The following is a 24,059-nucleotide window of genomic DNA, read 5'->3' as shown; positions in this document are numbered from 1 at the left end:
GGCAAGGAGGCAGAAGGGCTGCAGGAGCTGCCAGCCCACATCCCAAGAGAAACAATGTCATCCAGCTGAGTCAACAGCCCATGCCTTCACTTTTATTACAACCAGGTTGTCCCCTTACATTTAAGCCTCTTGCATGCCAAAGGGAAAACGTCCAATATTCTGCAGATAATGGGACCAGCCCCACAAGTTTTCCACACAGAAGTCCAAGTCCCGTGCCAGCCGCTTTATGAGCAGGTAGGTGCCACCCAGTCCTGCCACGGCCATGACAAAGAGCCCTCGATTAATTATCTGCAAGTGCAAAGAGAAACCCCCGGCATCGTCAGAGGTTTGCTTCTACCCTGCAGCACCAAGTGAAGTCTTCACGCCTGCACCCACCTAACAACATCCCCCACCAAAGCCCCCACCCAGCAGCTGAGCAGCGCTGGCACGCGGGATGCTCACAAAGCTCATGGCACGGGGAGGATGGGCACCACCACTGACCAACCTTTTTCTGCCATTTCCAGCGCTGAAGTGCCTCATGGTAGCGAATTCTGGTGAAGGTCACCTGGGAGGGTTGCAGGAGCACATCACCACCTCAAAGCCAGCCAGGAGGAGCTCACGGCGGCTCAGGCAGTGGGGACCGAGGTGCTGGCCTTACCATGGTGTACAGCGGGACGATGGTGGAAGGCATAAGGGTGTGGAGGAAATTGTCTACATGCTTCCGAAAAATGAACCATGTTGAATTTACATGCTCACGCATCTGTGAAAGAGCAACAGTCACCCCTTTGCAGGATGCCTTGGCTCCCCTACATTTTGCCAGCTCTCCCACTGCCTCTCCTGGGGCTCACCACAGGGATCAGAGCCTCCCCAGCCCCAGCGATATTCCCAAGGAGCAATTTGGCTAAAGTCTGCCACGGTGAGAGCCCTACCAGAGTCTTGCCAGAGACCTTGCCCGCTGCATGCATCTCAGCAGAGTGCCATCGCATTGCACAGCCCACAGGACCACACGCCTGTGTGCAGCTCACCTACCTCTATGTAGTTGTACATGGCTAAATCTGAGATCGCGTGGTCATCTGGCACCCTCAGCCTGGAGAACTCGGGGAGGCAGGCACCTGGGAGAAGAAAGCGGCAGCTCACGGGTACCCCAGCAGGGTATACCCAGCTGCCTTCAGCTGCAGAGGGATCCCCCTCCGCTCTCTCTCCTCCCAGCCATCTCACTCACCAAGGTCATTGTGGAATTGGTCCATTAATTCATCAAAGACCAGACAATCCTCAAAGCCCTGGGAGGAAAATTAGAGGGTCAATAGGCAGAAGGAACCACGCGTTCTCAAGAAGTGCTCTCACAGATGCCTAGCTAGTGTGGCTGTTCACGTGTGCAGGGTCCCACTGACCACAGCTTCAGGGCAGGAGTGTTACCCCAGGCCACTCTGCCAGGGGTCTTGCAGAGAAATCCAAGGGTTGCCTTTCCCAGACCCCCCTCCCACACAGTCCTCTGCCCCACGGGAAGATGACCCCACCACCCTGTCCCCTCTCCTGCCCAGAGGACAGCCAGTTCCTAGTGAAGCAGCCGGGTACCTGAGGGGAGCTCAACACCGGCCAAGGCAGAGGACATCAGACTGTGGGGACAGGCCAGCCCCTGATCTCTACGGAGCTACACTCTAAAACCAGGCATTTCTGGGTGGAAAGAGTGGGGACCCAGCTGAGATGGCCCAGGGCCAGCCGTGAACTTACTGCATTCATGCCCTGCCCATAGAAAGGCACGACGGCATGCGCGGCGTCTCCCATCAGCACGCAGCGGGAAGCGAGGTGGTAGGATGAGCACTTCACAGATATCATGGCCTGGGCTGGCAGCAAAAAGTAATCGTGCTTCAGCTCTCGCCTTCAGGCAAAACAACAGATACTTCACTTGTGGGACCACAAGAGACCAGAAAAGCAAGTCACGCCCCACCCAAGCTCAGGAAGCCGGGGCCACGGGTACCGGCAGCATGCAAAACCCGAGCCTATTCACTAGGCAGTTTGTGCTCAGGAGAATGTGGAAAGTCAGCCGGCCTATTTCATTAACTTCCCCTGGGGAGCAAATATTTTGTCTGTGTGTTTTAAGCTCTGCACGCAGCTTGACTGTAAGAGCGTCATCAACAGCTCAGTCTTCTAACAGCGAGCACTGGTGGATGTCGGTCACCATAGGAAGGATACACCGGGGGCTATCGGAGTTTCTATGTTTATATGAAGTCCTGCGATACAGCCTCCTTAAGAGGAAACTGTGAACACAGCAGAGACCCTTCGTATCAACCAAAAAAAGCCCATAATAGGTAGCTACGTTGCAAAGCAGAAGCATTAATAGGCTGGAGCTCCCACCATCTGGAAAGGCTCCCCTCTGCAGGAAAACGAGGACACACTGAACAGAGCCACAGCCATCAGGACCTGGGAAGGCTGGTCCCGGTCCGCGCTGCCACCAGGGTCCCCGGGAGGAGCAGGATGCGCTGGCTCTGTCCTGCTGCACCTTCTGCCCAGCAGGAGAGGGTGCCCGCTGCCCAGGGAGCTGGGGACCGCCCGCTCTTGTGTCTCACAACCCTGATATTCGTTCTAGCCACACAATCAATAAGTGTCAGTCTTTTGCTTAGTCAGCACAGCGGGTCGTTTTGGTTTTGATTTGGGTTTTTTTGCCAAGTCCAGATTTTCTCAGTCCTTCGCTAAAATGTCACTGTTTGCGCAACCCAGCTCTTGAGCAGCGGGACTACCTGCATGCTGCTGGTTTCGGCACGCAACCCTTACCTGCGCTCTGGCAGAGTCGCTTTGCTCACCCACCTCTAGCACCAAAACCCCACCGCTTATGAACAGCTATTCCATCCCTTGAGTTCAAAGCCTTCAAGAGCACTACAAAAGCAGCGGGAGGTGATCTGCTCTTTGTGGCAGGGATTGCGCCGTGCCTCCGAGGGGCAGAGCGGTGCTTCAGTGCCGCTCCGTCAGAAACTGCCGCGGGATGGGTCTGCATCCCACTGCTGAGCTTGTTATCCCAGTGCTGATGCAATGCAGACCTACAGGCAGTGGGGACCCATCCCAACAGTGTTTAAAACCTGTCACCAGGACCTCAAGGCTAGGTGGGAATGCGTGCCCAGCTTCGTGGCACTGTGCTGATGAGCCAGAAAGGGAGATGGGAACACTTACTCTCCGATGAGGGGGATGGCATCTGGGAAGTAGGTCTGGAAAAAATCCAGCACTTGCTCGCCCGTTGTGAGCTTCTCAAATTCCTCAAAGGGCATGAAGAGTGTGCAGGTGAAAGACTTGTCCTGCCAGCCAGGGAGGAAGGTCAGAAAGAGGCCCAGAGGCCATGGAGAGCACCTGGAGCAGCAGCTCAGTGCCCAGCCTGTCACCCATCAATTGCAGCAACCCGCCTGCAGCAGGGATGAGTGCCCGGCCATCCCGTTCCCCGTGGTGGGCTTGCACATGCTGGGGGCAGGCAGAAACAGGCAGCACGTGATCTGCCAGCATGGGCATGGCATGCTGCCCTGGTACTCCCGTGTCTAGTTTATAACATCCAGCTGGTTTTTGGGGGGCTCGGCTGGGCTCAGACGTGGGGGCAGAGAGAGGTGGTGCGGGTATCTGCTCAGGGCTGTGAGGCAGGACTGGTTCTGGGGGTCCTGTCCTGCACTCCCCAGGCTGTGGGACACCTGGCACAGGCTGAGGGTCCCTCCTGGTGCCTAGTTGGCCCTCCCAGCCCCTGCCATGTGCCTGTCACTGCAGCCAATTCATCCCCACAAGCTCCATCCCATGCCCCAAGGGAGTGTGGCCATGGGTTATCACCATGTTGGGCAGCGCAATCATCATGAAGGTGTTTCTTGGCCAGATATGGAGGTAGTTTGGTTCCATGGCAAACTGAAAGAGAAGGAAAATTGCCTTGTGTCCCTGCCCTGACCTGCTCAGCTTGCACAGCCCAGCCACTGGTTCCCCTCCACACCAGCACACTGGTCCCCATCCTTTATACCATGAGAAGACACAATGACCACACAGGCTCCCTTTCTGGTCCCTGATGGTTCAGGTAGAAACAAAACAAGGGCAAGAGGAAAGGGTAGGAAAGACAGGCAAAAAATCTGCTGGTTTGCAATGGCTGATGTCCTCACAGAAATGTTCCCATATACCCAGGACCTCTCAGAGCTAGAGTTAACCCACCACTCTGGGGCAAGCTCTCTAGGATTTTTTTAGCCAGGTTCCAAGACACTGCATCCACCACTGGAAGAAGAAGAGATGCCTGCCTTCTCTTAGGAAAGCTTTAATCCCTTGACTGACCCCAGGTGAGAAATTAGTTTCTCTAGAGCTGCTGTAGCAGAGCCACCATGAGAGAAGAGCAAGGTGTCCCACCTGCAAAGGTGGGAGCAGACCCTGGGACAGGCACACTTACATCTCCATCCTTGGGAGGGATGGTCAGCTCCATATAGCCGTGAGGAATGTATTCATGACTGTAGTTAAAGCGTGCTTGCCTCATGAACTGCTTTCTGACTGTTGAGAAGGCTCCATCACATCCCACAATGAGATCGTAGGTGACTTCCAAGGGCTGCTGGTCGGCTCTGAAACCAAGAGAGTCCCTTAGACCAATCCTGCCTTAACTCCAGGCCAGCTCAGCACATCTGCCTTTTGCAAAATGTCAGGGTCGCCTCCAGCATTATTAATCTTCTAGGGTGAGGGAATATTGTCTTCCACTGACTGGGACGCTTAGCGTTAGGTTGAATAATTATCCTGTAGGTTATCAAAAGCACAAGTCTGCCAGATCTACCCAAGAACGCAACAGGCACTGCACAGGGATTTTTCTTAGATATTTCTTAGAGCCTGCATCCCCAGGCAGACAGGGGACATGACCAGAACTTAACACAACTACGAAACAAGGTCGTTAGCTGCCCTCCCTGATAAGCAATCTGTCCCTGAAAACCAGCACAACAGAGCCTGGCACATTTATTCCCCGCACAGGTCAGCGAGCGATGCCTAACCTACAGCCAGGCTGCTGCTGCTGCTGGGGGGGTGAGTAGTGAGTTGCTTAAATTTTTTTTCAGCCTCCCCATGAACCCTGTTTTCCTGTTTCTCCTTTCCAAAGCTGACACGGAGTTCTGCCCGCTCAGTAATAACACACTAGTTTCAAACCGAGATTGCTCAATTGTTTGAGGTTTTATGAATGATTAAGCAGAAACTAACAGAACACAGCACTTGATCCCAAGCTTGCGCAGGGATTACCTTTTTATGGTTAATGTCCCCAACTCTGCATTGCACCCCAGGAGCTTGTGTCCAAAGTACACTTTAGTGTTGGAGTACTTCTCAGCAGCTGTGAAAAGAAAAGACAACTAAATGTAGAGGCTTGTACTGTGACCCCAAAAATATTTCCAAGGGATCCCTAAATTACAGGGGCTTTTGGCATTACAGCAAATAAATTGTTGTGTTGAGTGACGGCTGGCAGGCAGGACACACTAGGGCTGTGCTCGGTCAACTCTGGTGACAAATATTTAAAAAGTGCAAGGAATGCCGCAAAGTTTTCTTTCTTCTCCTCACTGACATGAGTCATTGACCTGTTTCCACTGTCACTGCACTGTATTTCAGGACGGGGTGAGGTGTCTGCAGTCAATGGGAAATTTGGCCTGGCCTGATTACATGCTTTGCCACAGTGCTCCAATTTCTGACTGTCTGTACAATCAGGGGTTGTGGAAAATGCTGCAGACCATGGCAAGGGTAAGGAGGTATCTCCTGCTTTGGCTGTGGAGTTTTGGGAGCAGATGCCGGTGCCAGGAGCTGGGGAGTGGAGGTGGCTCCCACTCGATGGCTGATGTGGGAGAGCCGCATGCGCAGAGAGGCCTCGGAGGACTTGTCTGAATATTCTTTTGCATCAGACAAGCAGCAGGGAAACAGCACCGATTGTCTTCTCAGAAACACAGCCAACTCACGTTCACGTTTTCTGAGAGCCAGGTTATGCAGAACTCACGGGCAAAGAGAGCTGGGTGGCCCAAAGTCTCCTGCGTGCGGGGCAAACCTTAAATCCTCGGTGAATGGGGTGTAAAAGCGTTTGCAAACAGATCTGGCAACCTACCTGTTAGCAGCTCTCTGTTTAAGTTTGCTCTGTCCACAGAGAGGATGTACTGCAAGGCAAACAAACACGGCGTTCAGGAGGCATTGCTGAAGGATGGTCTGCACAGCCAGGTGGGAAACACCACCCTCTCCAAACTACCCCACCAAAACCAAGGGGTCACGTAACCCCGTCCCACTCACAGCATCCTTTCTAAGAGCATGAGCCCCAGGCTGTCCGTCACACAGAGATACACATGCTACCCAAGAGCCCACACGCGAAGCATCTCTGCAGCGGCATCATGAGACCAGTACCTGGTTCTTCTTCCCATATGGGATGGAGTACTTCTTCCCTGAGGGTGTGTGTATCCTCCTTGCCCACATGGGAATGCCTTTGGTCACAATCTGAAATGGAAGGGAACACAACCCAGCCTTCTGGCCCAAACTGAGATGCCAGGGGGAGGGCACAAGTTACCAAGCACCGAACCCCCTGCGCACTGCACTCTGGGCACAGTGGGATGCTCCCTGCTCATACCAAGGTTGTTCAAGTTACCGGGGAATATTTTACAGCGCTGTCAATGCCAAGTCACTACATTTTACTGAGATTACTTACAAGGCCATTCTCATAAAAATCAGAGGGAAATTATTTTCTAATAGAAGCGAAATGAAAAGTCCCAGGGTGCTAGATGGGGCAGGTGATAACAGCCAGTTTACATGCTGGTGCCACAATATGAGCTGTCGAAGCCTGGGCTCCTCCACAGGGACCCTGGGGCCAGGAGATGCCACCACTGCTAACAGCTGGATGTTGTGATGCAGAGGAGCACTGGGTTCTGAGCCAAGCATGCGTGGATTTCAGGGGTCAGCCCAAAGCTCAAGGTTTTGTGGGGAAAATACAAATCTGGGCATGTCACTGGGGAAACCAGCCCCCTTTACCGCATCCTGCTGGTACTCCAGCTCTTTTGGGAGCTCACCAGCTCCTGCCCCATTTGCTCTCACCCTCTAGGAGGGAGGGGAGCACGGCGGGAAAGTAAATGCTGGAAGGTCTTGTCTGAGTGATGGTCTCCCAGGGAAGCACGCTGTACCATGAGCAGATCCCAGCTGCCTGGGTCAGGGAGCTGCCCCCAAACTGGGGGACATCCCTGTTGGCAGCTGTCCCAGCAAACAGTGGAGAGCCAGGCTGCAGGCGTGCAGTGGGAGAGGTCTGCCTCCACCCTTACAAAAGCAGGGCTACCTCTGCGGTGGCACCTGCCTGCTCGGGGACTGGAAGGGAGCCTGTCTATCAGCAGCTGAAGCCAACAGCATTTTAACCACAGAGACCCCACCACTGACAGACACTGCCAGGGTACCTGCTCTTCCATCCCCACGGCTCGGAGGGCTTGGCATCCTCTGTGGGACAGGGCTAAGTTAATGCTTCTGCCACGGGTAAAGCTGGCCACACGGATATCTGTACAGAAAGAGGAGTTGGTTATGGAGACACAGATACTGATACCACAGCCTGGTGCAGGCAGCATCTCCCAAAATCCCTGCAGTGACAGCAGGCAGGGCAGTGAGGAGTCCCCATCCCCCTGATCTGCATGCAGAGAAGGCAAGCATCAAAAGGCACGTTCAGCTGTCAGGAGGGCAGCTGAGCATCTTCGAGGGCTGCTTCCTCCATGCCACCTCTAGCCTGGAAGAAGCAGCTGCAGCCAAGTGCTGCAATGGGAATGCTGGATCCTGATGGTGCTGGAGGGCACGTTATCACTAAGCATCATTTCCCCTCTAAGTAAAGAGCACCCTGGCAGCTTCTGCTGAGACCCGTCACTGTTCACATGGAAATGTCTCAGCTCTGGCCTGTTCCTCCTCCAAATGCCCTCACTTAAGCTTCCCCTGTTGTCCAGCCAATGTGTGTGGCAGAGCCTCATCCCAATGGCTTTCAGGAGCCATGGGCCAAAAACAGGAGCAGAGCAGTGGGGACAGGGGCAGCTGGGAGCCGAGCAGCAGGACCACTGCCCCAACATCTGCCGCAGCCGGAGCAGCGAGCACAGAGACCACGTGTCAGACGGGGTTTCTCCTTCCCTTTGATGCCCAGTCAAGTTGAGTTTCACCATCCATGGTGTCATTCTCATCTGCTGTCTGGCTTGCCATCTCTGCCCAGGTTTCATTTACCTGCCAGCTGATAGACACTGAAGGCAAACAATTTCTCTGCCTTTCAGCCAACACCTGGGCTCCAAATCATCATTTCTCTGTTGTGATACCCTGTGGTGCTGAAGCCTTCCTGAAAGCACTTCATTTCTCCTTCTGCCCCTCTCGCCACCAGCCCTCCTCACCACCGTGGCAGTGGTTATGAGTCAAGTCGATGCTTTTAGCCCTAACAGAGATGCTGCAGCATCAACAACAGCCTTTGCTGCCAAACTTCTGACCCTGCTTGGTTCAAAAGCACTGTGCTATGATTCTTCATGCAGAGACCAGGTTTTGAAGGTGAGCATTTGAACTCATGTTTGAGCCAAGAACATAAAAAAGGGCATAATTTTAGTAGCTGAGGGGTGGGTTTCCTCCACACAAAACAACGTATTTCAAATGAATGCTCCTCCCCACCACAGGAATTAAAGGGAAGAGTGAAAAGAATATCCCCAAAGTGCCATGCTTTCAGATTTAATTTTCTTTCTGCAGTTTCAGTGAGCCCACACAGTTCCTGTTTAGCTTCTTCAAGGACTGTTATCAGTAAAGGGACAGAAACATATTGATAAAGCAGTAATGATCAGGTTGAACTTACCTTGTCTGGCTTCATAAACATCAACTTGGAAACCTCGTTTAGCGAAGAAACAGGCGTTTAATGCACCCACCTGTAAGAGAAGGATCAGGAATGGGGAGGTGTTTCACTAGGAGCTATATCACACATCACTATGAGATGCATCAAGGGAAGGCAGCAGTGAGGGGATACAGCTCAGCATATACTGGAGGATCCTTTGCTCAAGAACCTGAGGGGACTTCTTCCTGGATACAAGTCCTCTGGTACCCCTGATGCGCCTGAAGAGCCTCCAAGACAGAAGTCACCCATCAAAACTCATTGTATAAATTTGTACCAAGTTCAGGGCTTGTTTACATGCACGGATTGATTGCAGCACGGCCCTCCAGCCAGAGGCAACAGGAGCTGGTACAGGCAAGCTCCCTGCTCCCCTCCAGACTGTATTTATCTTCATCTATAGAAATCAGGGTGCTGCAGCATTCCGTTGGGAACACAGCACGGGATGCTAGACCTGTGCAAAAGCAAGATGTTACCTTAAAAAGGACAACACACCTACGTCCTGGTTGTTATGTAAATGGATGGCTGTCTTTCTCTTGTTTAATTTCCATCATTAATCACTGTCAGAACTACAGACTCTGATGTCATCGCCCTTTTCCAGCAGCATGGGGAACAAGAAGCTAATGGCCAAAAATTCTAAAGAGGTTTAGGTGCTGCAGTGCTTCATGCTGTCCTGTAGAGTCAGACCACCCTGCAAACAGTACTGCAGGAAAACAAATCTCCCAAAAAATTGGGCAGAGGAAGGGATTTCCTTTTAGCCTAGCACTTACCAAGTCTCAGTCCTCGCAAAGCATTTCACATCAGTGACTCGGTTAAAGCCAGAAGCAGCCAAGGGGCAGGAGGATCTGGCAGCCCAAATGAGAACTTGTTATTTAGTGAACCTGGGCACCACGGCTCCACCTCCCAACCCCCCTCCTCTGAGAAAAATGCTCTTGGAGGCAGGATTTTTTTGCACACAGTGTTCAAGGCAAGGTTAGCCACAGACACACATTTCACCTCTGGAGCGTCTCAGCAGCAAAGCTTTTTCTTGAGGGAAAGAGCCGCTCTCCTCCTACAAAGTCCTAGCTGCTCAAATGAGCCTTGCTGCTTCCTGCAGTGGGAACTCAACCAGCTCCTCTGTAACACCTCGTTATCTGAAGGAGGAATGATTTCTCAGAACCACAGAATGGCCAGGGTTGGAAGGGACCTCTGGAGATCATCTAGTCCACCCACCTGCTAAAGCAGGTCACCTAGAGCTGGTTGCACAGTCACATCCAGGTGGCTCTTTAATGTCTCCAGAGAAGGAGACTCCACAACCTCTATGGGCAGCCTGTGCCAGGGCTCTGTCACCCTCAAGGTGAAGTTCTTCAGATGGAACTTCTTGTGCTGCAGTTTGTGCCCATTGCCCCTTGTCCTGTCGTTGGGCACCACCGAAAAGAGCCTGGCCCCGTCCTCCTGACACTCGCCCTTGAGGTGTCTGTAGACATCGATAAGGTCCCCCCTCAGCCTTCTCCTCTCTAGGCTGAGCAGGCCCAGTTCTCTCAGCCTTCCCTTGTAAGAGGGATGCTCCATCCCCTCATCATTTTCATAGCCCTCCGCTGGACCCCTCCAGTAGTTCCCTGTCTCTTTTAAGAGAAAAACATTCCCTCCACATCAAAGCAATGCTTTCGCAGCTCTGGCTCCCCGGAAAATGCAATCACACAGCAGCTAAATTGAGTTTCTTACCAGACCACCACCGACAATGGCGACTCTTTTCCCCCGTGGGTCACTGGGCTCCATCACCGGGGCAGCCACACAGGTCGCAGGGTCTTGTTGCTGTGTCCCGGCTCCCTGTCCTGCTGTGTTGCCCTCGCCAGCGGGAGGGGAAGGGAAGGATATGGACTGATGAGTGACATCTGCATTTTTCTCCCCTGGTTCATATTAAAGTTTAACTCCCAGCACAGAGACTGTAGGTGAATGAGCCTGGCCACGTGGCCAGCCGCGCTGAGCCTTTGGTGAAGGGATGTGACTGTGGTGTTATTCATCCAGGCCTCATTAAAAGGTCTCTTTTGAAAATTGTAAAGCAACTCTGCAGTCTTCAAGAACCTCCTAACGAGACATGCACAGAGCATGAGGAGAATTTGCATCTGCTGGGCTTTTGCTGCTGCTTTGCTGGGCTGCGACTGCAGAGGCAGCAGTGGGGTGATGCAGGGTAACTCCTGAAGCCTGGCAGGCATTCTCCTGAGGGCGAGATGTGAACCACACTGCTACCCAGGGGCCTGATCCCATCTATGAGGGCACCTTTTGCCCGAGGAAGCTGTGTGTGGCTTGAGCATTTTGGAGCATGATGCAGAGCAGAGGGTCCATGTCTAACCTCCAGAAGCTTTCAAAGTCTTGGATGAGGCTGGGAGGAGACATCTCTGTGAGCACCATCTCACATGCCCATCCTTGGGAGGAAATGCTCTGCTGAACCAACACTGCACACAGCAAGCTTGGAAAAGGGGGGATCAAGTTACAGCCTACACACAATAAATAAACAGCAGCAAACCCACAGACATTAACTTGCACTAACTACAATTTATTGCTAAACCTGCAAAGCACAGCCCTAAACAGCAGATTTGTCTCAAAGGAGCAAGAGCAAATCCCTGTGCAGGCACAGCACCATTCTCCATTACAGGTCCTGGGTGCAGAAAGCACAGTGCCACAGCCCCAACCTGCAGCACCATCAGTCAGCAGAACCCCCCAAGTAGTCCCAGGCCCAAGCTTAAATAGGACAGCTGGCCTTGGGGAGGGTGGGGGTCTCAGGTGCAGCTGGTTGGGGTCATTAAAAGCTACTAGTGCCCTAGTGCCGTGCCCAAATGAGTTGCTTCTGAAGACCCTCTGCTGGGCTTCTCTGATCTATGTGGCAGTGAATTGATCCACGCTGACACACACACACAGAGCAAACAAAACAGAGCAGAGGGGGCAAAGAGCAAGGTAAGTTTTACACAGTAAATAAATTTTCATTATTTGTTTTCAGAGCACAGACAGCACACCATTAGCTTCCAGCAGTGACATTTATTATTTGGAAATGCTCTCAGCACCCTTTGCATACTTGTCTGGTAGACTTTCCAGATTATCCCACCACTCTGGCTCACCAATTTGATAGCAGCACTTTAAGGTATGCCAATTAATTCAGGGGCTCCTGTGGATAACCCAGCATACAGTCGTGTAATTAAAGCTGGTCTGCAATGCTGCTTTCTGCAGGAGCAGCCCCAGCTGCCAACCGTGCACCTGCTCCAGAGGCAGAGGCAGGCAGGGGAGCATCCGACCCGACCTGTTAGTGAGCAGCACTGTGTGGCATGATAAATGGGCCACAGACAAACAGTTTTTCCTTCCTTCCAAGATGATAACATCAGCTTTTTGCTGCCAAGCCTATCTCCTTAGCTACTGACCATAGCTTGGCAAACGAGACTCAGTTTTCCCTGTCAGGGTCTATCTATGCCCAGCACAGTATCTTTTTTTCTTGGTCACCATTCTAAACAAAATTTAGGTCCCTGGGTTATCTTCATCACGTTCACCGACAAATCGCACCAGGCAAAACCAACATAAAGAAGTTCTCCACTTTATGAACAGGGGAAGGCTGGAAGACATTGAGAAAGTGCTACTAATTCATTGTTTGTCTTTCTGTATGAAACACAACCAGGCTGCTGAAAGCATGAAAAAGTATCGCTTGATGAAAACTGTGAGTGGGCCTTCCAAGGAATCCTAAATTAAGCCAAAAAGAACAGGATAGCATGGGCTTGGATTAAAGCCTGCCCTCTGAAAATTAGTGGGAGAAACAAGGAAAGGAAAAGTGTTTCTGTTGCTGAAGAAAAAGACATGTCAATATCCAAGGGACAACTTCAGGATTTTATTTATTTTCTGTTTAAATCAAGTCTAAACCCTGATTATATGAGGGAAAGGTTGGGAAATCATGAAACGCATATACCTAATTCAGGCTGCTTAAATCGCCTTCCAGTAGCTCCTTGAGAAGGAAAGCTCGGGTAGCTTTGTAAATGTGAGATTTGGGAGAGCCTGAGAGTCAGAAGCTTCCTGGGGCTGAAAAGGTGGCGGGCAGTTAGCTGTGGGTAGGTGTTGCACTTCAGCGTTCAAACCCGCTGGCTGCAGGAGCAGATTTCTGTCTGTTCTCCTCCACTGAGGATTATTTATCCAAACAGTGCATGAAGACAACTCACGCAGGTAGGGCAGAGTGCTGGTCTTGAGGAAAATCCAGTGCCAGGGGGTAACTTGCATTTGGATCATTCCCACTCAGCTTTACCTCCATGGGTAGGTAATTACTGTAGGACAAGTATACCTGAGGATCACTTCAGATGATGAGGTTTGGTGACTAAACCCTCACTCAGGCATCCCGGGTTAGTTTCCATCACCCTCCCCAGGACAGCAGAAGGCCTCTTTGCAAGGGGCATTTCCTCGGTTTGGACGTGAAGGGGACTCTCAGCCCCGGAGCTGGGTCATACTCACTTGCGAGGGCTCAGAGAACCCTGGTGTCAAGATTATCTCCTGCCCAGGGGCTGCTCTGGGCTGCCAGGCCTGCAAGACACTTTGGGTGGGTTTTCTTGATTCTGCAGAGAGATGGGCAAAAAAGCAGCAATTGCCTGTGGCTGGTCTGGGCTTGGAAGATGTGAGGAAACAACTGAACTAGCAGAAACAGGGGTGAGGAGACTACAAGTGCATGGTACGTTCATTCTGAACATCTGCAGTCTTTCTGCTGCTCACTTCTTGAACCAACGATGCGCAGCTTTACAGACAGACTGTCAATCAGACAGATTGTTTAGGAACTGTTCAAATCCAGATTGACCTCAGAAATGCTGTGGTCCACATTAGAGGAACACGTACTGTCAGTACGTGGGCCACCTGCAACAAGAAAAATGGCTTTGTTGTGTTTGGTAATAGCCAAAAGGACAGTGTAGGTGTGTTGGATCTCGTAGCTTATGGTGGACAGCAGCTGAAGGAGGGGAAGAAGACAGCTTAAAAGCCGTGACATCTTCCTTTGCTGATTTCAGCAAATGGCTAATTGCACCGATTCTGGAAGGAGCCAAAAGATCTTTGCTGGTACAGATTACAAATCCATGTAAAAGTGAAATGGGTAGAAATGTTTATCCCTTGTAATCCCATTAGGTAAATACTCTGTTCAGGAATGCAAGCCCCTTGTTAAAGATGGCCGTATAGATACCCCTTCCAGCAGGTCCCCCATTGCCTGAGGATGCAGCTGCCTCCATCTCATCCTTCTGTTCCCTAAGGCTTTGAAAGAGCCGTAGCACGGAAATAAAAGCCGCGTTCTCACCAATGCAACAGTAAGTCCCTGTGCCAAAGTCCCATGCCACCTCACCCCCTCTAGCAATGTGCATTTCTTTACCAGCTTTGGCACATAAGAACCTTCTAACACTGCTGCTTCCATGCCTGCCTTCTTGCCTGTCCCCTCCTGACGTACTTGGCATTCGCACCGCTCTCTCCGGGCTCAGACCTTGCCCCACTGGCATTCGCAGGAGCAGCCTAGTTCCAGCACCAGTCCCAGTGTGATGTGCTCACACCTAGAAAGCTGGCAGGGACGAGCTCAGCCATCGCAAGGAAGGCACAGGCAAGTGAGCCCCTGGAGGCACCCGCCACTGACCTCTGCTAAGGACTCGAGGGCTCTGCAGACCCGGGCGCAGCCTGGGGACAAATCCATCCATTCCTGCTCCTGGAAAAACACCCCAGCTGCAAGCACAGGCTTATCGCAAAAGCTCAGCTTTATTTCTGAGTACTCCCCTCCCTTTGTATCATTTTTCTTACTGAGTGGTGGTGGTGGGTTGTTCCAGGAATTTCTGATTAGCATGTCTCAGCAGTGTTTTAAGAATATAAATCCTGCTGGGAATCTTAGTGCTGTAAAATGCACGCAGACCTTAATTAGCAGGTGTCTGCTGGGTTCACAGGGAGACCCCAAACGCAGGGTACCAGCCACGGCAGAGTGGAGCCATGCAGCATCGCTGGGGGGTGGCTCTGTGCAGCAGGAACACAGCTTGCTATCATTTGTAGACTTCGCCTGCTCCTCATGTTTATTACACAGTAAGCAAGGGTTAATTACTTGAGTTATAAGATTGAGTGTATCAGATCACCACTTAAACCACCTCAATTCCATTGTTGCATTAAAGGCAATATTCAGGGCTGGCCTTAGTGAAGAACCAAGAAGGCATGGGATTGTCTGGTCTGCCTTGCCACCCCACCTGCGCAGGAAGGATGGACTAAAAGTTTACATCATGGCTGCCTGTTTACTTACGTAGCCATGGCAGGGAGTGTGCTGCCGGTCCTGGGATGTGCCATGGATGTGGATGGGAAGCCCCCATGGGGCACTGGGAGCATCCCGGTGGGAGGGTAGTGGTGATGGTGGTGCACCACAGGTAGTCTAGGCCTGTCTGCTTTCACAGCCAGGGGAGCAGCAAACTGCAGATCCTTGTTGGAGAGAGAGAAAGGGCCACGTGTGAAATCTGTGACCCCACGGGAAGGGTCTGTGGCTGAGGGGCTGGGTTCCCACTAAGCCACCCCTTGGCAAAGGGAGTCCTTCAGCCTGTGTATGGGGATGAGTTTTGCAGGCTCCAGTATAGGAGGTTGATTTCAAATTTCACCTGGTATTCAGAGGCACTCAGACCCCACACCCCCACCTAGTTTATTCCACTGCTCTATGACAGGGAAACGCATGGTGCCAGGATGGTCTGGGGAGGGAGATGGGGACCAGGGGGATGCACACTCTTCCTCTGCCATCTCCCCTTAGATGTGGGCTTCCCCGCAGAAAGCTGCAGATGAGTCTGCTGGCTCTCCCTGCACCACCGTCTGCCCCACTGCAAGGTGGAAAGTGTATTCAAAACTAGAAACTGCAAAGTTTAAGGGAAATAGAAAAGGACTTCCGTCTGAGGCAGCGCTCGGCACAGCTCCGACATGGGGAAGAGCTGGCACTGCCTGCCGTTTGCACAGCACGTCCACCCTGGAACCATGGCAGAGGAAGCCAGCGGGCCCCTCCGTGCGCCGGGTGGCCCCGTGGGATATCGGTGCCCCGAAAAGCGAGAGCTGGCAGCTGCTGTGGGAGGCTTTCTGTCCAGGGCAGCCGTTTGGTCCCAACAGGTGCAAAACCCCATCAGCTCCCTCCAGGCCATGGGATGGGCTGTGGAGGAGGATTGCATTTCCTACCCCTCCACTAAAGCTGGGGCTCAGGGGCTTTTAAGCTGTTTGTTGCTTTTGCAAACAGCCTGTAGGAAAAGTGCGAGCAAGCTGGGCAAGTACTGCAGAAGTGTGGGAGTTACTGTCTCAGCACCTGAGAACCTCAACATCTGAGCGAAAGAAAACAAATCTTTCTTACAGTACAGGGACAAGATGTAGTTAGCCTGAAAAAGGAGGGGTAGGAAAAGTCCAAGGGAAGTTTTTGCAACACTGAAACATTGCCTCCTCCCCAAAGATCAGCTGTCCTTGCTTCTTAGGTAATAAATGCTACAGAGTAGAAACCAGAAATACATTTTTCCAAAGCACTTAAGGATGCTAAGGATATCACTTTGTTAAAAATAGCTCAGTAATTGAGCATCTAAGGATATGTTCAAAATTACCTACCTCTTATCAGGCACTGGACACGTTTTGGAAAAATCCCTATAGGGATCTACACACCAAAATACCTTTAAGATCTATCCTTTCAGAGCTCGGTAGCCATTGATTTTCGGAGAGGCAGGAACTAGAGCGGCGGGGCTCCAAGTACAATCACAGAATCTGTGCTTCAGGTCTAGCAAGTTTGAAACTGCCAGCTCAAATTTTACCGATTACAGGATTTGTAACACAAATACTCCCCTGCTGTTTGCAGCAAGCGGACCTGCAGCAGCAGATGCCCAGTGCAGATATCTTCCGTGCGTAGTCTCATTAGTGGTTCAACAGTACAGGCCAGATAATTTTCAGAGCTGGAATGAATCTACTTTGCACTTGTGGAGGAGATATTCTTCCATGAGGTCCTTCCACAGCACTTACCGTGGTAAAGAGGCAGGCTGTGCTTTCTGGTGCAGTGGGTTTTAAAGATGTGCACAGATGTTGTATGGCCCAGCCTTTCCGCATGTTTCATCCAGTCCCTGCACCCTCCCAAGGGGATCAGCCATTGCCTCGTGTGAGCAAGGATGCCCTTCAGACTGGTGTGGTTACCTGCTGTGCATGCTGGAGCAGGGGAGAGCTGGTTCGAGCAGGCTGTGCGAACGCCATCGGTGGCAGAGCCTTCAGCATCATGTTTTGCATGATGATCTGGTGCATCTGAGCGTTCTGCATCAGCATCATCTCTACCATATCTGGGAGGAGGTCAACCCAAGGAAGAAAGTAAGAGCTTTATCAGCAACAGACAAGCAGCAGAGGCATCTGGGTGAGAAATGCCCTCCAGCATACAGACTGGTCACTGCAGCCAAGACAAAGCAGCTGAAAGGGACACGTGAAGAATATTAGCGTTATTTGCACAGGCAGTGCAAAATTAATGCCTATGCATAATGAAATCATACCAGCTTTCCTGTTGCTCCTCCCTCCTACAAGAAAGATGCTGTTGCGCACCTTCTGTCTGATAATTTCCCTGCAACCAGCTCTGACTACGTTGACCGACAGGCTGGAGAAGGGCTGAGCACTAGAGCTCTTGCTTACTCCAGCGTGGACCCACTGCTTACAGTGCTCTCTGTTGCTTTGGCTCACGATCATTGCTTTCCATCTGAGAGGTTTCCTCTACTTTACACGATATTGCAGTGCCACCTTGAGAGTCCGCTGCATGCACGTTAGATCTGCTTACCATCATCTCTGGGTCCTGATCACAAAGGACCTTTGCAGTGTAACTAATTCACTCAGGGTGGGGGGAGAGGAAGGAGGGAAAAGGTAGAGAAAAAGAAGGAAAAATAACATCAAGGCAACTTTCCTTTTTGTCTTTAACTGGTCATACCAAAAGGAGCATACATGTATCAGCTTCAGAAAAATCATGTGTGAATTGCGACTATTTTGTTTATGAAAACAAACTCCAATTCAAAAATCCAGACGCTTAGATAAAGAAAGAGCTGAGAAATATTGCAGTTTCACAACTGAGGATTTCTCTGTGGGATGAAGAAACCTTTGGCTGAACGCTGAGTCAGGGAAGTCATCCCAGGTTTTTGGTCTTGTATTATTTAACAGTAGCATCCACCTATGTTTAGAAACAAACTCTTTCCATTGGTATTGCACTATATTTGGAACAGCACTCTCAACAGCTCTGTTTTGTTTCCAAACACGGGGCATAATAAAAGCCTGTTTTGTTCTGAGGAGATTGAGCAGCAGGTTAAGAGGGAACAAAAGAATAAAACCAGATTTTAGAAGCCTGTTTGATAATTCTGGAATCATCCATGTGCACGAGTTTGACCTTGGAATATTCCTCAGTGCCATGGGCTGAGCTGTTTTGCTTTCCCAAGCTTTCCCAGCAGCTTAACCTGGTTTTATTGAGTTTGTAGTCCCTTTTTCTTCAGTCTTAGTGACAAAAGTCTGCCTGAAAGCCTCTCAGAAATGGTATCTAGTCCATTTATGGACTGCAGTTCCCACAGCAGCAGCCCCGTGATGAAAAAGCACATCGCTAACTAGCTTGGATGCTGTCCCGTGCCCCCTTCCACTTGCCATGGCACCTTGCCTGCCCTCTCCAGGCCTGATGATGGAAGCTGGCTGCTAGACAGGTTCATTACCTTCTTTAATGCTTCCAGAGCGGGGGGCTGCAAAAGGCTGGGCAGGGGGGATCTGTGTGATCAGCGGGGATGGCTGAGGTAACTGCTGGATGATGGTGGCAGGCTGAGGCGGCATCTGAAAAAGAAAGGAAAATGGAGAAGCTGGGGTTGGTTTTGGCCAGCTCCCTCATCTTTGGGAAGGAAAAGCAGTGAGTATCATCTGCCTGGACTTCAGTAAGGCTTTGGACATTGTCTCCCATGAGATCCTTGTGGAGAAGCTGTTGAGGTTGTGGGCTGCATGAGCAGACAGCGATGTGCATTGGAAACTGGCTAGGCAGCCGGGCCAGAGCGTGGGCAATCCTCCCACAGCTCTCGGTACCTCATTCCTATGGTAAACCATTTACACTGTTCATTTTGTCCCTTACTTGTAAAATGATTTCCCTTAGTCTTGCCTAGGGCGGTAAAGGTCCCATACAACAGCAAGAGATGTATCTTTGGTGGGATGAGTGTCTCCATACAGCTGCCAAGTGGTTGTTGTCTCAGTCTGGCACAGCGCCAGCAGTGTGTCCTAGGAGAGAGGATCCTTACCGCCTGCTGGATAATCCTTGGTGGCTCCGCTTGGGAAGCTGGAAAAGGTATCTGGTAGATACGCGGAGAGGCAGATCGGTGGTTATGACAGTGTCCTCCAGCTGGTGCAGGGGGCTGTGAAAGCTCTTCCAGAAGGCGCTGCTCCTACAAAATCAAGTATCTTCTTAAAGAAAACCTGGTGACAGGAAGGCAGACAGTATTGTTATGCTCTCTGGACTAAATGGGGATTAGCCCCTGGGAGCCCACGGCAGGGCAGGGCGCAGCCTCGCTCACCAAAACCCTGCTGCAGACACATCCAGCACTGCTGTGTCTGACAGGCAGACCACAAGCAACCACTGCATGAAGGGAAGCACTCAACCAGTGCCTGCACAAGTACAAAGACAGTTTTTCTTCCTGCATATCTTGAAGCCATACAGTTTTCAGCACAAGGGAGAAGGAATGGAAAAGAAGTGAAGAACAAACAGCCAAAAGTCTGGGAAAATGTTTTATTAATGGTTGGTACCCTCCACAAACTAGGAGTAAGTACCAGGCACGATTGTCCCTATTTCAGCGGCATTAAAAATCCCTTGTTTGCATTTTGGCACTACCCCAGAGAGCTTATAGTACAGCAGTTCAGGACAAATAGCCCACCAACCAACTGCAGCGGGTGCAAGCATCGTTAGCTGCAGTGAGGGAAGGCATCCTGCTCTCTGGCCCCTCTCCCTGATTAACTGGCCCAGCCTCTAAACTCCAAACCAGCAGAGGACTGAACACTGCTCAGCCCACAAATTAAAGGACGGGAAAAACCTAAATCCACATTGGCAGTGGATGTACAGATAACCTGACCCTTTCTGTTGTTTCTGTCCACAGAGAGAGCTCTTACCCTAAGCTCCTGCAGCAGATCTTTCCTTCTCCTTAGGGCGTTTTGGAGCATATCCTCCTGTTTGTTCCCTGGAGGAGGAGAAGTCCATTATCTTCTCATAAGATCACAGAGACAGAGCTGTTATAGCACTTACATTATGAGATTAATTTTGGAAAACATGTTATAAGATAGCTTGACTTCTTCCACAAAAGGCTTTAGGCTACTTTTCTTGTCAAATCCATGGACAGACAATGACTTTATGCCACAGGCAGACTCAGCTGTTCAGCAGCTTTACAAAGGCAATGCGCCTTCTCTGAAGAGAAACTTTTCAGATTGCTCTCTAAAGCCCCCTTTTAACCTCCTGGCTTAGCAACTCATTTCAGCCTGGAATTTTCTACATTTGCTTTGTACATGCAGGCGATGATCATGCAAAGTATAAAAAAAGTTTGTTGTGAAGTACCAAAACAAACACAGTTTTGAATATCAACTTCTCTGTTTCTTTTTTGTTCTGAATCAACTTCCTTTTCGGTTCTTCCCACATGCTGCTGATTTTGAATTAGCTTGAAATGAAAATCGGAAAGAGTGTTTTCAGATACATTGGAGGCACGCCTGGCATCTGCTCTGAAAAGCACCACTTTGTATTTTGAAACTCTAAGTTGTTAAAGGGATTTATGATTTCTGGCCACAGCACTGAAAATTTCCAACTCTTGGTGCATCAGCTCAATGAATATGAGCCCAGAGTACAATCTAGAAATATTACTGATCTCCTACTGGTAGCCTTTAATCCATAGATAATATAATTATAAACACTGCATGTGCCATGCAAAGAAATGAATGCACTGCACGTAGTATGCGTACCTTCCATGGGAGTGTTGTTGAAGGGAACACACTTGTATGTGATATGTCACCACAGTCTTTGACAGGGTTTGGTAAAGACACAAGTTATTTTCAGCTCCCTTACTTATCAACTTTTAGCTGGTTCACTAGCTTTTATATTGTCTAAACTTTGGAAGTTTTATAAGCACGCTGGATTCCTAACTTCTCAGCCCAACCCAAAGTTAGGATGTAACTGCACATGTATGTGTTTCTGGTAAAATGGTTTCCCAGCTTTTATCAGCACAACCAACTCAACCAACTATCAAGACCAACTCTTTCAGTATAAGGATTTGTTTCATAAGCTGAGTCACATTTTTTTACACTGGAAACCATGTTCTGGTCTGCACAAGGCTGCGTTGGTGAGCTTCAAAGCTGCAAAACAGCATTTGTAGTGGAGTGTTCCTCCTGCCTGGCTCCCTCAGAGAAACACAGACATCCCAATGACTCCTTTCCAGGATCACCAGAGCCAAGAGTACAGCTGGACTGCAACAGGGGCTTAGTACTAGGTACAGGAGCTAGGACAAATAAGATCACCAGTATTTAGCTCCAGCTGAACCTGCATCCACGGCTGAGAGGCTGCAGAAGACACCTGGGCAGGAGGTCATTCCTACGTCAGTGCTTGTCTGGTGGATCCCTTCCCTTTGTTGAAAAAAAACAGTAGAAGAAATCCCAAAGATAAAGTGTGGATAGCTGCACAGCATAGCAAGCCTGCTCTTGCATCAAGGCCGCTAATATTCACCAGCTTAGTTAGGACTGAGACGACTATAGAGACTGACATTACTGCACGAGCTTCGCTGGAACTTGCATTTTTACTGCTTCTAGTCCCCAGGGCTGCATACAGGTGTAGATACATAGGCTGAGCTGGGGCAGCACTGACTCCAGTTCAGAGTCTCCCTCCAGTCCTCCAGACAAAGTCCCTGTCACAGACACTAAGACAAAGCAAGTTCTGACTACACAAATGCCCAGCTACTGAGCGTACAACTCAGTTTAGGGAGGAGATGTGATCATCTGGTATGACCTAGTGAGGAACTCGTGCCTGAGAACATCATTAAGCCCTTTCTGTATTATGTCCATAATCAGAACAAATGCTTCTCTTTTACTTGCAGTTGGGAGAGGTGACTCCATCTTCTCTAGGTTCTCTTCATTTTCTAGTCTCTGTTGGCAGAACCACAAAAAGGACTGGTTATGAGTCAGGCAGCAAAGCTCACAACAATTTCCAAGCCTACCTTGCAGGGACAGGTAACGGATGTCAGATGTGCTGAAGGTGGAGGAACAGGGCTGAATGGAGACCTCTGGGTGTGTTTGTGTGCAGAGCCACAACAAAGCTATCGGGGCTCTGCTTCCAGCAAAGGTCTGCCTGTGTTTCACCAGGCACCATATCTTATGTGAACATAGACAAAAACAAAGACAGGGAATTGCCTTAAAACTGTCTGAGGTCCTCTTTACCCAAAATTTACTCCTAAACTTTGCCTGTCACAACTCAAACTGGTTTTGAGCTAACGGGTGACATCTCCCGTAAGAGTGAAGTCTCCTTAGCTCTATTTTTAATTTACCGTATGTCCACATAAATGTGTACAATGTTATTTAAGAAAGCAACAGTGACTGTAGCACCCCTGCACATTGGTCTTCTTCTGCTTGTGCGAAGAAAGAGGTTCTCAATTGGCTGCAAATCCTCTTTGAATCTCAGTAGTAATATAATTATTTAAAATCCAACGTTAATGCTTAAACACACAAGAGCAAAAAGCAGAGCAAAGGTGACCACTGCAGAGTTATTCCCTTACCTTTTCTAGGAGCTTGATTTTCAGTCGTGTCAGGTGATCCACCACTGGAGGATCTGTCATTGTAGTAATCTCCTGGAAGAGTAGGCAGGCAAAAACTGGTTAAAAAGCTAAGCAAAGGCAAATAGGTTTTCAGTGGTCGTTTTTCCCCTTCCGTGATCTTCATAGAAGAATAAGAAAATAAAATAAAAGATTGTGAGCAATTGAGGGGAAAAGATAAAAGCTTCAATCTCACTCCCAGATAAAAAAAAAATAGCACAGATGTTCACCACAATGTCTCAGACGCAGCTTTTTCTGCCATTTCTTTCAATGCAGTTTAGTGCTGCAGGTTGCGATGGTCACAGGAGGGTAACTCAGGGTGAATATTTGTCTGTTCTTAGTGGTTGCTAGCCTTTCCCCAGCAGTGTCACTAGGCTTGGCTCTCTGTGTTGTCAGCGTCTTCTGAGTAGCTCAGAGTTTTGTGCCTGTAACCTGGTTGCTAAGTTTGTAGTGTCAGTCCATAATATAAACAATCTAATCTCCAGGTGTAGAAGCTTCTGTACCTTTTGTAAAGCAAATACCCAGCACATTAGTGGGCAAGAAAAAAAGAAATCTAAGCTAATGATTTGTTAACACAAGCACAATGCTGGGTGTCAGGTTATGATCTTGCTGATACCTGATAGCAACGTTTATCCCAGTGTAAGGTGCCCACTCACTTTTGATGTAGCCCTTTGTATGAGTTTTCATCACCAGCTAGTAACTAAAAACTCAAAAAATGAAGGAGCATAGCTGGAACTCATCTCCAGATGAGTAAAAGAGTAAAGAAGCTATGGTATAACACCCTTCTGCTTACCATCTCCCAAGCAACCTGCAGGGTGTCTCACTCTCCCAGCATAAAAAACAGGGCAACATTTGTCAATGACATCTGTAAAATCAACACGAAGGCATGAGAAAGAAGCCGAGTAACAGGTATTCATTCGTATTTTAAGCCTGGTTCTGCTCCTAGGAGAGCAAAGTTGCAACCCCTTGCTTACTAGGCGGCCATACCAAAACCGCAGCTGGAACAGCTGACAGATGCTTGTAGAGAGCTGTGTGGGAGCAACAGAGACCACCTCCTCCAGCTGTGTCCCACACGGCATGTGTGCGCAATCTGTCCTTAAAAATAAACAGGCTGGTAGTCACCGGAGAGGTTATAGAAGCTGGGACGTGGGGATCCCAAAAATAGCTGTGCTGTTTTAGAGCTGGGGTTCAGCTTTCCTTGGCAGGGCTCGTCTGTGAAGGCTACACGGCAGGACAGAAAACCCTCTCACCTGCCAGCAGTTTTCCTGAGCAACAACTCTGTGTACATTTTTGTACTTTAAAACCCCAATAGATTTTTCTCCTCCTGTTCTAACATATTTGATCCCTTCATCCTTTGGCAAGGAGTTTCCTAGTTGTCTTAAACTTAAGCATAAGCCTAGTTATGCAAGTAAACCGCATAAGTATTGTTTATTTCAGTGTTACACAAAAAAAAGGACTACATTTAGGCTGTTTTAAAT

The 24,059-nt window shown here is 49.8% G+C and overlaps 2 protein-coding genes across 3 annotated transcripts; both read right to left on the bottom strand.

The window, feature by feature from the left end:
- Positions 1–66: 66 nt before the first annotated feature.
- Positions 67–10,688, bottom strand: KMO (kynurenine 3-monooxygenase). 2 transcript variants are annotated; one of them, XM_056349355.1, is made up of 15 exons: positions 10,505–10,687; positions 8,771–8,840; positions 7,365–7,462; positions 6,334–6,423; positions 6,044–6,092; positions 5,200–5,287; positions 4,376–4,541; positions 3,781–3,852; positions 3,145–3,266; positions 1,711–1,858; positions 1,202–1,259; positions 1,009–1,091; positions 638–739; positions 485–544; positions 67–288 (listed from the first exon to the last, which is right to left on the bottom strand). In XM_056349355.1, the coding sequence occupies exons 1-15, from the start codon at positions 10,556–10,558 to the stop codon at positions 121–123; spliced, it is 1,428 nt and encodes a 475-aa protein (XP_056205330.1). In that variant the 5' UTR covers positions 10,559–10,687; the 3' UTR covers positions 67–120. The 2 variants fall into 2 exon arrangements, with proteins under 2 accessions (XP_056205330.1, XP_056205331.1); XM_056349356.1 differs by lacking the exon at positions 3,781–3,852 and having other exon boundaries at positions 10,505–10,688.
- A 4,364-nt stretch (positions 10,689–15,052) lies between these two features.
- On the bottom strand, positions 15,053–22,617 carry C8H21orf58 (chromosome 8 C21orf58 homolog). The gene is made up of 7 exons (XM_056349028.1): positions 22,546–22,617; positions 21,865–21,919; positions 19,910–19,977; positions 19,048–19,191; positions 18,481–18,595; positions 16,949–17,088; positions 15,053–15,229 (listed from the first exon to the last, which is right to left on the bottom strand). The coding sequence occupies exons 1-7, from the start codon at positions 22,603–22,605 to the stop codon at positions 15,053–15,055; spliced, it is 759 nt and encodes a 252-aa protein (XP_056205003.1). The 5' UTR covers positions 22,606–22,617.
- Positions 22,618–24,059: the final 1,442 nt, after the last annotated feature.

This window comes from Falco biarmicus, chromosome 8, assembly GCF_023638135.1.
Source record: "Falco biarmicus isolate bFalBia1 chromosome 8, bFalBia1.pri, whole genome shotgun sequence".
Lineage (NCBI taxonomy): Eukaryota > Metazoa > Chordata > Aves > Falconiformes > Falconidae > Falco > Falco biarmicus.
This window is presented reverse-complemented; position numbering and strand designations above follow the sequence as displayed.